Source organism: Accipiter gentilis, chromosome 6, assembly GCF_929443795.1.
Source record: "Accipiter gentilis chromosome 6, bAccGen1.1, whole genome shotgun sequence".
In the NCBI taxonomy this organism is placed as follows: Eukaryota; Metazoa; Chordata; class Aves; order Accipitriformes; family Accipitridae; genus Astur; species Astur gentilis.
Window position 1 is genome coordinate 38,441,005 of NC_064885.1, and position 14,852 is coordinate 38,455,856.

Below are 14,852 nucleotides of genomic sequence, written 5' to 3' on the forward strand. Positions count from 1 at the left end.
ACAGTAGAGGTAACGGACATTTGTTTCTCTCCCTCAACACAGTGTCTTTCTTGGTGATTCTGGATAAACATTTCAGCAATTCTTTTTGCTGAAAAAAAGTCATCAGTTAAGCCTGATCTGGATAAATTCTTGCATGCATACAAATAGACATGATCTTGGGAATGTGCTTTGCCTGAACCCTACATGATGTCAGTATGTTTCTAATATATTCATCAGCCTATATAGAGCTCGCTGAAGTGGTTACTTTATGTGACTATTAAGTAAAATATTCTTTGTTAAAGAATCTGTGTGGCCCAGCTAATGGAGTTGAGTCTGGTAGACAAAGGTGTACTCTCAGCATGTTAACATCAGAAGCATCTGAAAGTCGTAACCATTCTGTTTTCTGCCTTGGATGAACAATTTCACAGCCTATTATTTTAGAGAAAATACAAAAGATAAAGATTGTTTAAGAAGTAGGCATATTTCCAAATAGAAGCAAACAAAACCACAAGCTCGGTCATGATGTGAGAGATAAGGTCGAGGCACAAGGATATCACACTGGAAATTCCCCGGTGTCACAAATTAACTGTGGTTTCTCAAGTTCAGACTAGTGCCCTAATTAATGCACCCTATTTCCTCTCACTTATTAAAACTTAAAGAAAAACAGCAAGCGCACAACATGCAATATATATTTCTAATTAGATATATAAGTCTAAACAATTCAGCCAAGTAGTATTATTTGCTGAAACAATTAAAAAAATGCAGTAGGAACAGTAATACTATTCAGATTTCATATGTGATGCTGATCTATACTTGCAAGATTCAACACGTCTCTGTTTCCAGTAAATATTATGTTTCACATTTCATTACTTGGTATATTACTAAAATTCACATAGCCTGACAGATGTATTTTAGTCTTCAGAGTGGTTTTTTCCATATTACTAATAAAATCACTGTGTCAGTTTTGACGAGCTGTCTTCAGGAGACAATCTTGTTAAATCTTCTTATTTTATAGAAACAAATACATTTAGGGAAACCAGGGAAGCTGCACTTATATAGGGGTATTTTGTCTGTCAGCGGAAGAACCATTTCTGACAATTTTTTTCTGCAGAACATTTCTACGCTGGTGTAACAAAGGTCTTTATTGGTATATATCAAAAATCAGTTCCTGGCTAAAAGAACATAAAAGTTATGTATATTGCCATACTGTTTCTCAGGCTCTGTACTTACATGGACCAAAAGTGATGAAACTACTCCTCGAAGCTTTTAAATCTATAGGACATATAGGTACAGATACATATACAGCCCAATAAGCTTGCAAAACAGATTCAGGACCAAAATAGAAAAGAATTGACAGGATCTAGAATGAGTAAGTAGAGGAACTTTGCCTGGTTCCTGTCTGCATTGAATCACTGCTCCCTCAATTTCCCTTTAATTCACAGGCTGTGGATTAAAAAAAAACAAAACCAAACAACTTAATACAATTAAAAAACAAAAATAGAAAAAAAAATTTCTAAATATATTTAAATGTTATAAGGAAGAGAGAGAGAACAGGATAGGATTGTATCAAGAGAGCGGCAGCTCTGGTTTTTTGTAAGTCGTCACCCACTCTGCATCATGTTCTAGCAGCTTGCAGAGCATATCCCACACAGCTCGGGGATACTTGCTGGTACTAGTTCTTGCTAGCATCAGCCCAGGCTGGCCATACCAGTCAAATTTATTTCTTCATCTCGGAACTTCTGGTTTGCTGAGTTCAGTACTTTTAAAGTATTTTCAAAATAAACCCACCGTAGTTAGAAAGTTCTCCTGCTAAGCCCATTTTCCATGTGTTCCTGACACATTCGCCTCAAAGAAATGAGCACATAGCGCTAGCCACATCTCCTGAGAAACGTCCATCAGCAATGCAGGCAGGAATACGAAGCAATGGTTTTCACCTTTGGGAGTACCTAAAGGCTGCTTGAGTGCACAAAATCAGATTCGCAAAACCTCAACGACAGGAAAGCAACATCTTTGAGGTTTTCAGCTGATTGTACGCATACGACAACGGTACTACAGAAGTTTACGATCTATCTGTAGTCTACACCAACTCTTTGAACTATTAATCATTCTCATCTTTTTTTCTCCCTCCTCCATATGTAAAGCACGCCAATGCTACCTGCGAGAAACCTGCTGCTCAGCAAAGTAAACTGGACACCGCGTCAGCGTTCTTCACTTCGGGCAGCTGAAAAGCAAGTCTGCTTTTGAAAAAAAAAAAAGTTAGACAAGTTCACAGACAACAAGTTGACAAGAGGGTACCCAAAGGACTAGGCAGAACTAAACCTTCTATCATGCCCGGCAGGTCTGGATGCTGGTGGAGGAGCAGGGACTGGTACCCAGGACAGGGCTGGGCTCGCAGGCTCTGCCCCAGCAGCATCTCCATCGTCACTGCTGAAGACAGACCACTGGGCTAGATGGGCCCCTGCTCTGACCCAGTAGAGCCAAAGCTTCTCAAATCCCCACAAAAAAAATATTCTTTAAGGAACGCTTACATAAAAGGTTCATGCGACCCCCCCGGAGCTCCCTCCCAGCCCAGGCTAGGTCTGTTTATTCTGGCACCCAGTTCCCAGCACCCACCCAGCTCCTGGACAGGATGCACATAACAATCCATCTCCTGCTTTCTACTTTTACATATTTGAAGTGGTTTAGTTTTGGCTATCTTAGGTTCTTCAAACTTCAATGAAGATTTAAAAAAAAAAAAGATTATACCTGATTTGAAAGAAAAAAAGATGTTTTATTGGCAAATAGGGAAAAGCATTGTAAGAATGCTCAAAACTGCTTATGTTCCCATAGTACTTGCAGCCACACACAAAATTTCTCAAACTACCAGATCACGACATGACCAAGAAGTGAACCACTGACTGCATGAGAAGGAAGTGACTCAGACTGAAATTCATAAAGGACAGCATGAATGGGACAGGATTTCCGCTTAAAGCTCCTTTTACATGGCAAGGCTCCTTTATAAAAAAAAAAAAAAAAAAACCACACACAACAAAAAAACACCAAAAAAACCCCACCAACCAAACAAAAAACTACTAAAAAAACCCCAACCTTGCTCCCTCCTCTCCCATTCAGTTTTTAAAACAGCTCTGCAAAAAAAGCTACAGTATGGATTTTAAATCAGAATCCCTACATCATACCTCCAAATCTTCTGCCTGTACAAGACACCATCCATCCTACTACAACAAACACTCAGGATAGCTGCTAACTTTCCTCTCAATTATAAGTCAGTTTCCTTTTTTTGCCTTAAAAAGGCATATTTCCAGCACCCAGCATAACTAGAAATCTTTATTTACAAGTGCACCTCCCGACATAAAGACATGCTGCTGTCGATGGAAAAGGCCAGAGGAACTGCATTTATATCCCCAATCTGAAACTGTTATTTCCCTACTAAAAAGAGGTCCTGATGCTACGTTAAAGGGCCAGCCTGGGATAAGGGTGCGTAATAGAAGCGGCAGTGTATTTTTAATGTACCACCGCGCTGTATAGAGCGCTGTATAGAGGCATAGAGGAGCACATGCTCGATCCACAATTGAAGAGGTGACTGAACCAAAAGTACTCCGGAGTCATTTACTTATTTTACTTTTGTACTATTGATGATGCTATCACCCCATTTCTTCTACTAGGGCTGAATCAGCTTTTTGGAAACCCCCTGGTTCTTTCAATATTGGAAAGCAGCAGTAAGGTATCGACACACGGCAGAATTTTCCTTGAGCGCTTACTCAGGGTGTAACAGATGCAATAAGCGTATGTTTTGATGGAAAAGTACGTTGTTAACTTAAATATCTCATGTCCTGTGACTTATGTCATACATTTTCAGGGAAAAAAGTAGAGTTGTCCTTGCATCGTACACCGAACATTTTCAATACTATTCTTACAGTGCTCTGTAACAACCTTGGTGCAGACGTAGCAGAGATTGCTTGGAGGTACTCAGCAAGGAGCAACACAACCCTCGAAGAAATTACTTCCGAGAAAAAAGGAGCAGGACAAGCATTTACTTAAACACAGGGGTAGGATATCCAAGAATAGAAACGCCTATCTTCCCTGTCGCAGACACCACCGTGCAGATCGTATTCCTCCACCGATTAAAACGGGCGCTCCAATCGCCCTTCAAAGCATCGGGAGTGCCGGCACGCACCCAGCACTGGGCAAGCTCCTCGCCACGCTCCCAGCCCCGAGGCAGCTTCCGAGGCTTTGCTTCCAAAAGATGCGGTCCCCGAGGAAAGCAAGCGCTATGTCGTGCCGTAGTACTACGTACTGATGCACGCCGTTTTCTGCGGCAACCGGGGTTTCGGCTGCGCGGTGTGTGCTCCAGCTGCATACGGCTGTTTCGGTGACAGCAGCTTGCCGGGAGCTGGCTCCCTGGATGGCTCCGACATCCTAACACCCAAAATTAGCACGCCGGCTACCATTGCACACATACACACACGCACCCTGAGCAGATATGAAATGATATGCTATAAAAAAACATCACAATCTCAACTAAGAAATTCACGCAAATGAACCCATCAGCTCCGGTTCCCCTTCACCTTACTCTAAGTTTTACTCTGAGCTCATACATTCCTACTTGCCTCTTCAGAGTTTTTTGGCCAAGTGGCTTTCTAAATAAAGACTCTTATTATCTACATATTTTTTTTTATACACACACACACACACACATAATATATAATAGCTTTTCCAGGCTATTCTGCAATTTTGGAAGCAGTCACACAGCACCATCAATTTTTTAACTATTAGCGGGCTTGAACTGATACACGTCCACAAAACGTGTAAGTTTAAATGGCTTTGCTGCTTATTGCTTCTGACACATTGCTTTTCTTGGCTATTCTAAACACACTGCCAACTTAGCAGCATAAATCAAAATTATCACCTGTTCCCAGACTGCTTTTAACTCTCATCCCAATTACCTGTATGGCTATGGTAGTCAGGTATCAATCAATAAAACCCCAAATAGTTCAAGAAGAAACAGAGAAAGCAAATATAAATCAGCAGATATGATTAGAAGCTTATAAATATCAAGTAGGAATGTATTTTAAGGCACCGTTCAGCGAGAGTCATTACTAAACCTCTGTGACAACCTTGCCGCAGAAATCTGTGTATAGGTATACATGCATGACTATAGCAATAGACTTTGATGTGAAAAAGCTCACTCTGGAGTCCACATGTATCTTTTTTTTTTTTTCCTTTTAATGTAAAAAAATTTCTCCTATTTCTGCTTTGGCCACAGACTTTGCTGTAGAGCAGTCCAACAGTGACTCCTGGGCTGCCATCTCCAGGCGCAGATGCAGAACCTTATTTTAAAACACCAGTGAGTTGGATTTATCAGGAGGGTGGGACAGCTGATACTTATTTGGATCGTCTGCTGTCATGGAGTTTTTCAGTTTGGGGGAAGACTTCATCATTTGCTGTTCCCAGTTTTAAGGCGCTCTCCGGCTGACAGACTGGACATGCCACAGCCCCAACTTCACTGATTTTCTCGGCATTTTAAGAGCCCTCACGCTCTTCAGCTGGAGCACAGGAGACTACTCCAAGAGAAAAAAATCAGGGTTGCAGGAAACCCTTAAACTAGATGGTTTAAAATGAAATCTAGATTATTTTAGAAGTGATCATCCAGGCTGACTCAGTACCCACTGAAGCTATATTGTGCAGTTTAGCTGTTAGGACAATACTTTATTCCAGGTCTTTCACGCAGGTGCTACCAAACACCTCATGTATTCCACCACAGACTAAACAAAAAATAAATAGCTAAACATAAATAAGAATATTAGAGGCCGTATAAGCTTACTGAGAAGAAATAATCAGGAAGTCTAATGCAGTGATTCATTTTCTTGCATTAAAGCATTCCCAAATACAGCTCCTCGCTAATTCTAAAGACCCCAAAGCACGGCTGCAAATCCTCATTCCTTACCATGCCAGCAACATTTTTTTCCCCTTCGCCTATCAATTAAGTTACTTTTCATGAGTATTTATTTCAGTTATGTCTCACAAGTAAAAGTACACAGCCAAATAAATATACACTATATACAGATAATGGAAAACCTATGTTGTATGCATAAATTCACACAAGAGATTTCAAAGTGCGCCACATTATAAATATCCTAGACGTGCCGGGTATAAGCTTGCTTACTACATAAAACTTTGTTCAGCCAGATACAGTTGTAGCAGTCAGCAAAGAGACAGGCAGAGAGAAAGGCTGAAAGGTATAATGGATTATAACAAGTTACTGAGCTAAATTTAGGTAGAACTGGCTGTGTGCAGAATGGCTTGTGATAAATGAGATTTGATTAGATGAATAACCTAAAGTTTTATTGCAAAGTTTCAATTTTTTCCATGATAAGTCTCTGAAAATGTTGAAGAAAATGATTTCAAAAGTAGCCAGATTTATTTGACCACTAATTCCAATGGCTAAGATTAAGCAATTTCTTCTCAAATGTCTTCTGTTGCAACTAATCATACTTCCACTGAACTTCCACGCCAACAAACTTGGTTTTTCAGCAATCATCTCTAAACTTTCTAAGAGGTTTACTACATTTACCTAGGAGATGCAAAGTAGTGGTACCTAGTAGTCAGGTTTTGGCTATAGCTCAATTGTCCATAAGGACTTTTGTGAAGTGCCAAGACATCTGTATGAAAAGCAAAATAAAAAAAAGAACTTGCCCATAAAATGCATTTCTGTTTCCAACAGATAAAAAAAGAATGATGTTGCATCTACGAGGGAGTAGCCATGAAAGATGGGGAGGCAACCGCTTCATCTTACAAAACAAATATAGTATAGCAAGCTCAACATTTATATTTAAGTTCACACTGTATTAACACTGTCTTTATGTGTGGGTGGTAGTGTTTTTTGGCATAGTTACTAGATCCATATACAGGCGGTCATAAGCCGGAAAGGTGCAATAAAAAGGAATTAAAAATAAATAAAACTGTCTTTACCATGTGGGTCTTGTTCATTTGACTTTGGGCTGCTTCTTGCTCTGCGCTCCGGTTTCTTTACTGCTGGAGCCCCCCCGCCGCCGCCGCCGCCTCCGCTGCTTGCTCCATTGTGGCTCTTTGCATAACCATTATATACAGTTGTGCAGCTGCCTATATGGCTTTTGTAGATGGATGAAGGAGGACTATTCAGACGGTTTTGGCGATCGATCTGCCTGTCTTTGAGTTTTTTGTGCTGTGGTTTGGTGTACTGATCTTCCCTGGTAATATAGCTGGACATCCCATATAGTGGTATGATCTCTGAAACAAAAGAATTCAGCCACATGAACCGAGAATAACAAAATCAATGACTTTTTTTCAGAAAGCCAAATTCCTGACCATCTCCAAAGGCAATGACTCCAGATTTCCCTGGAGATAGATTTTTACAACAAACCATTTTTTTTTTCCCTAAAGAAAGCTGTTCTGCAGGACCGATGGGGTTTTTTGTATTAAGCATGCTCCTTTGCTGATAGGATTTCATAACTCTTTGGATGAGTGTGTAAAAATTCAGCAATTAGGGTGACAGTTTTTCCCCTCTTTTTCAGTCTTTGTGTTTTGGGGACACAGATTTCAAGCAAAAATCCAGGGAGACTGATATTTAGGAAAAAGCCTTCGTAAGTTCACAGCAATTTAGCAGTTTCTTCCCCAGGGCCTGACTGGACAGAATAAGCCGAGATGCCCTGGTTTCAAGCTGCCATCGCTGATTACATGCAATTTAATTTCCCAGTATAAATAGACTTTACAATTGTGTCAACTGTGCCTGCCGAAGGAGAGAAATGCAGCATGAAGTAGAAGCTTTGGGTAAGTAAAACTGCCTAAAAAACGCTTGAGAAATATCATAAATATCATATGTACCCTTCAGATACACTTCATTAAATACAATCCCCACTCCCCCTCCTCCAAGAATGACTATCTATAACCTAAGGCAGGTCAGTTTGCAGGAATCGGAATGTCTTCTGCTTTTCTCTGTAGTTCAGTCCTCCTTTTTGTGCTCCGCTTTGAGTCTGAAGCTTGAACAAATTCATGCCCAAAACAACAGTTTTGCTTTTGTTCGCAAAATAACAATTGATACTCAATACGTTCTTCACATTGTTTTCTACACCCATTCAGAAGTTATCGTACAAACTTCCGAAGCAAACAAGGATCCTATCCAGCTGTTTGAAGCCCTGTTTGTAAGTTGAGATTGCTATGTATACTGTATTACAATTTTCCAAGTTGTTGCAACTAGCCAGATTTTCTTTCTTTGCTATTTCAGCACGTCTCAGCCTTCATCTTTCCTTACCTAGCTACACGATCCTATCTGTACTCTTGCAGCAACTAGCTGCCTAAAACCAGCACACTACAAATAAACGCAATTTTTGTTTAAAGTACAAGCCATTGTACAGCAAATGGGAAATGGTGCATTAATACTCGCCACTACAATATTCACCACTTCAACTAACTCCAGTGTTACAGGTATGGGTCATTCCAGTAAAGCAACCAAGAATTTCTTTTAAATTTTATTTTTAAGTGGAATAGGCTTCTTGGTATTGCCAGGCTACAGAACTATTCAACACGTACTTAACTAGCAGCTCTGTGTTCACTTTGCACACTCCCATGTTCGCACCCAAGACTTTGTCAAGCAATCTGACAAACTGTCCTGTTCCCTTTTCAAGTGAAAAGTCCCTCCCCTACATATCTGGTTGGCTACACCGTCCCACTGGTTTCCTGAGCTTCCCACTTCCTCCCTCCCAGTATAACAAAGTTAAATGTCAGCTGTAAGGGTCCATTCCTCACCAGAAAGTGAGGTCAGTTGGTTGGTCAACAGAAACTTCAAGAGGTGGCATCACTAGACATCCCCCGTCTCTCTCTTTCTGCCTCTTCCTTGCCATTCCAGCAAAACCTCACTTCTGATCATATGGCTTAAACATATTCTTTAGAAAGGGTCTGAAGTCCAGGTAGTTCAGCAGTAATGTAAAACCACGAATCCTGAACTGATTTCCATGTTAAACATCTCAAGCAGCTTTGCGGATTACTTTTTTGGTTAATGCCCTCTTTCAGATTACACAAATACTTATCTCCAGGGTGGCAGAGACACAACAGTGCATAGTTCAGACAGAAATATGCCCCTTTCACTCCTTTTCTTGCAATTATTTACTCATGGCCTGATTAGGGTTGCCATGCTACCCTTTGGTATCGGACAATGCTTTTCAGTGACTTACTGCACAGTCTCAACTGGAATAACAAACAGAAAAAGCCTGTTATTTCTTGGAAAACCATGGCTGGGGGGCAGAAAGCGCATTACTGCCAACAGGAAACTGTATCCGGCTTTTCCCACTGGAAATGACCACGGCAAGCCGTGCTCAGATCCAGCCCTCCGTATCCATCCTCATTCCCAAGCCAGAACTGACACATTTTGTCTCTTGGTTTTCTGTACAACGCTGCATCGTGACGCAGCAAGAGCAACCGGCATGAGTCACGTCCCTAGTTTGGAGCGCGGGATGAGATATTTTTTCCCACTGTATTTACAAATTAAGTTAAAATTGGTTTTGTTTCTGCAACCTGGTGTTGCAACGTAGGATTGCCCTGTGTTGCTGCACTCCGGATAGCTACACCCCCGCCTTCCTCTGGATGTTAAAGGAGGCAGCTCCATCCATGCAGACAAAGCCACTCCACAAGTTCTCCAATTCACTTCTACTCTTGGTTTCGCTAGCCCTTAAAACTTGCAGAACAAAGGTGTGAAACACCAGTACCTTCCTTCCAGCTCACCTTGTTCTCCATATATTGTTGGGGGAAGATGATGCTGTGGGAAAAACTGCGGTGGTATGTCCCCAGGTCCAGTGACGGGAGGATAAAAAGCTGTATGAGAGTTGTGAATGAAGTGGGGATGGTGCGTCAGGTATGGAGGTAAGTGATGGGTTGGAGAGATGGCCGAAGGATAGCTAGGAGGGTAACACTCCGGAGACTGGGGGGTAACCACCACCCTCCGAACGCCGGTGTTGTCTTCTATCACCTGGAAGGGAAGGCAGGGAAATGAGCACGTTAAGCAGCATCTGAACCAAACATATTTTTAAACACAGAGCTGTTTACAGTTTGGTCTCCCATTAGGAAACGGTTGGTCGTTAGGTTTATTCATAAACACATTTCTAAAATTGATATCAGCAGAAGTAATCATAGTGGTGCTGTGGCTTTTCCTGGAGACTCAGATAGCCACACTAATCACTGGGAGATTACTGCTGCTGGTGATAACTATGTGGGCAGGAGACAAAATAAATAACCTGTATTTAGGGAGTAAAACAATTGAAAAAGGAACACAAAGCACCAAAATAAGAGTACTCATTGGGACCAACCTTACATTCTGCCCATAAAATTTCTACTGCTGGTTTTGACAGTGCTCTGAGTGAGTACGGACTTAGCAATGCCTGGAAATCAGCTGGCACTGCTCTTGCAGAGAAGCTGCGTGTCTGCCCAGGGACACGTACTCCGCAGGAACCCGTTGTGTTGACACACGTTTTCAAAAGAATTGCTCTGTTCACGGCAGGTATCTGTGCAAGACAAATCATAGGGCAGAAGGTTTTTTCTGCTACAGAGCTGGTCTATACATCTGTGCAAATCAACTCTGGAATATGCGTAACTTGGCCCCCACATGCCATAGTCAAAGCATGTAAAAACAGATGTAGGAAGGTGGAAATGTGCTTAGGCTGAAAAAAAGTTTTTCAGCTTATAATTTTTCCAGAGCTATATTTCTGGAGGACAGTCAACCAGCCAAATTTCAGTCCAGACTTAGGAGCCAAGCTTTTCTTGAAGCTTATTCAAAAAACTTCTGCCATTTCTGGAACTTAAAAATATAACCACATAAGAACAATTACTATCCCTTTGATTCCCTACGTTGACGTGCGTAAGGTAGAAGAGCGTGAAGGAAGCATAATTTAGTTTCATACAACAAACGGGCTGTTAAAAACCTTATTTTTTCTAAACTGACTGATGACATACAGGTGGAATAATACATGTGATGAATGTGTTGTGTGAGATAAATGAATGTGCATCAAGGGCACCTGCCATAAGATGCTGCCACTCTCAGCTGATTACCACCACCATTAGCTGGAATTATCTACCCTCCATAGCAGCACCAGCAGAACAGACCCTGCTACGGATCCCCACGCTCCAGCGACTCTCGTCACATCACAGCATCTTAGGCTAAACCACAAAGAAAAAGTGGTTTATGGTGATATACCCTGACGTGAAGCAATGGCACAGGCATACGGTTGTTTCTGCTGACTCTGCTGCAGAGGGACAAGCCCTGTCTAAGAGGTGATGCCCACAGCTGGGAGCGGTAACGCTCCAGCAAACACATCCGTGCCCCAGGCATCAGCTGAGCAAGTTACCATAACAGGGTAAAATTTAACTAGTATTAGCTAATATAAAATTTAACTAGCATTAGCTGACCCAATTGCTTCCTTAGGCCACGTGTGTCCTAAGGTTATAGGTATTTACACCTGTTCGCTATGGGCTGCGACCGCGGACACGGACAATTCCTGTGGATTGGCTGGCCTCCTACAGAAGAAAATTTTCTATAGGAAGTTAAATCACTTGTAATTGGTATTTTACATTAAAAAAATGCGTTGCTTGCTATGCTGAGTAACCAGAACGGGAATTGTTTAGCTTAGCATACTTGATCCTAACCTCTAAATTTACAGCTTCAGCTAGCAATTTGTCATCTGCTAGCTTTAAATTGCGAAGACTTTACAGAGTCCTCAAAAGACAGCTGAACCTCAGAGATTTAGACTATCACATCATTGTAACTGCTGCATTTTCAGGCCTCCCATCTCTGCTACTAATTCTGCTCAACCTCCACAGCATCTCTTATCCTGGGTCCAGGTCTCAAACCTGCATTCCGAAACCTGAAGAAGAGAAAAATCCTGTTCCATTTAGCCCATATTTGAAAAACAGAGCTACATATTTAGGACTGTGCACAGAAATGCTGGACTTTTAGACTTGGATCATGCTCTAATTTAATTGAGGTACCAAGTTCTTACATTCTGATATGAAAAGTTTTCATCATGGCTTTAACTAGTCCAAGCTTCAAAGACAACCTCAGACTTCCAGGTGGGTACAAGCTCCTATTTGTGCATCTAGACCAGACTATATGTGTATTCTGTGCTCTAGTGGAAGATGAGTATGTCAAGGAACAGATTTAGACAGAAAGCTTGTACTCTGTAGCAGCACATAATGTAAACCATATTTAAAATCATTAGGATTTCTCTCCCTGAACTATCTTCTAGAGAGCAGGCAGAAAAGCTCAGAGTCCTGTCAAAGACCTTTCTGATGAAATTATCCTGCTAGATGAAACTATAGAATATCAGCAGTAGTGAGAGAAAAGCCAGAGATGAGGCGACAGAATAGAATATTTCTGTTGGATGGGACCTACAGTTATCATCTAGTCCAACTCAAAGGATGAGCCAGCCTTCCAAATGACGTTCGTCAAAAAGCTAGGAGACTAATGTCTTTTGTTTGTTTCCTCCCAGGCCATGAATGCTGACAGCATTCTTGTTACTTTGTGTGCCCGTGTTCCAAATGAACACAGACACACAGGGGGCCTTGCAAAAAACCCCAACTTTATTTCCCTACCCTACAGGGCATTTTCTCCCTAAACTAGGAATTATAGGTATATATGTAAATTTCTGAAGCTGCACATACAATCTTTGAATGTGATATTCTGTCATTACAGATCATAAAATTGGTAATCCAATGTATTATATGCATTAGATAGCTATAACAACAGCATGGGTTAAGACTGTAGATAACATCTCCACTGGGTAGATTGTAGTAGTGCCATTCTGGGAGGCAACACTTTCAGTTCATCAAAGACAGAGCAAATTAGTTTTGATCCATTAATGTAAACAACATAACTTAGCAGAGAGGTTGAACTTTGCTATTTAAAGAAGAAATTGCAATTTTTTGGTCTGCTTAAACGCGTTTGTCACAAAGATCATAAATTCATCAGGAAACACGCTGTCTACTAAACGGTCTCCACTTCAGTGCCAAGCAGCAATGAAATCCTAATCCCTGTTGAGGGCTTAGGATGCAACTGGAATATTAAAAGTAATTGCTATTACTAATTTTAGCAGTTTATATTTAAAGAAAACAAATACCTCTGGTCATTTGGCACCTAGAGCTAAACTTTCATTATTTTGTGTTTTTCAAACAGTTACTAGGTAAATTGTCTTTTGCTGTTTTTTTTTTTTTTTGCTTGCTAGTGCAATTGCCATGCCACCTCAATAACAGTATCATTATAGCATAGTTCTGTGTGGGTTTTTTTTCCATATTTTAAGGAGCTTAATTGCTGAGTGAGGTAGATGATCTTTCAGGAGAATCTGGGTGAACATTACTCATAAACAATAAAATTGCCTCCCCCATCACTTGCCACATTTTGAGAATACTATTTTAAATGTTATTTGTTTTACATTAAAGATATAGCTGTAGCAATGAAAACTCGGTCTAACTAGAGATAATTCACATATTTAAAGTACATCACTACTCCATGTTGTCTCATTTTTCTCCACTGAAATTTAATACTACACCCCCAGGAAAAAGACAGGCACGTTAATTTTGCATAGGTAAACTGTACCTGTATTTTGTGAGTTCCAGTTAAAGGAATACAATCACTCTCATTCTGTAACACGTTTACTGAATGGGTATAATATGGTAATATGCAATTAATTTCCACTTGCTTTCAAACAAAGAAAAATAATTCTGTTTCACTTGAACTTAGCGTGCTAGATTCAGCAAGGACATCTGGACCATGGCCACTGGTGGACCACAACCAATACTTCGGGAAGTTCATAAACTAATTTGAAACTTCATTCATAAATCAATCTGTATCAGAAAACAGTGCAGAATGAGCTCATCCACCAGGAACTTGGATGTCAACATTTTATTTATTCATAGTTCATGCCAGCCCTGGCAAGTTTGCATCGCTATCTTTGCCATCTATCACGTACAAACACTGGTATTAAATCTGTACCTTGAACCTGTAAAATAGACAGATGAACATCTATAAAGCTGGCAAGAATGTTGGGGTATTTTAAATCTAGAATGATACAGATCTTCAGGAGCAATGCTCATGAATTTAAAAGGATCATCGCTTTATGGCTTGCTCCACATGAGTAGGAGATCTGCACAACCTTCCTTGTGTTCAGAGCGTTAGGGAGGATCATCCTGTTAAAGGATGACTTGAGTGATTGCAGTCTGCAAAACACACAGAGAAGCTCTGTGGGCAGTAAACCGTACAAAAGCGAAGAGTTGGTGGCTAAAAGCCAAACACGGTGGCTAACTAGCCAAACACGGTTCTGGAAGAGAACACCTCTCTTCGGGCAGAGGATGTACCCAAGACCAAAATCCTGGTTCTGGCAGATGTGATGGATTTTCTACCACTTACAATGTCATTTAAAGATTTTCCTCTTCCTTTATGCTTTAGCTCTGTCAAACGCTATGCACTTGATGCAGGTATATCAAACTGCAGGACCATGGCTTGAGTTGCATAGTTCAGACTATATGACCCCAACATTACCTCCTGACAAAAGGAGTTTTATCAGCACTACGCATACTTCATGCTCCAGCCAGTAAATTAGTCCTTTAGCCTTAAAATATCTGTGGCAGAGACCACATATTAGCAACTCTGTAAATAAAGTAAAAAGTGGAGTTTCATGCCAAATTTTCATGTCCAACTACACATGAGCAATCCTCAAACTCCAGTGGAACTGCTCCAGATTGATTTCAGACAGAGCAGCCCTCAGCCAATAGCCCTAAGCAAACAAGTTCACGATTGTGCTTTTTGGCATTTCAGTTTTTCTAGTCCTCCTCATTAGAAGACCCCAAATCCTCCTTCC

The 14,852-nt window shown here is 40.9% G+C and overlaps 1 protein-coding gene across 2 annotated transcripts in view; it reads right to left on the minus strand.

Moving 5' to 3' along the window:
* FNDC3B (fibronectin type III domain containing 3B) overlaps positions 1-14,852 on the minus strand; it is a 210,000-nt gene that overhangs the window by 90,266 nt on the left and 104,882 nt on the right. For both annotated transcript variants that reach the window (XM_049803975.1, XM_049803976.1), the window contains 2 exons: positions 9,733-9,976; positions 6,949-7,245 (listed from right to left, as the gene is read on the minus strand). In XM_049803975.1, the coding sequence (XP_049659932.1) occupies positions 6,949-7,245; positions 9,733-9,976 (541 nt within the window). The remainder of the gene's footprint in view (positions 1-6,948; positions 7,246-9,732; positions 9,977-14,852) is intronic.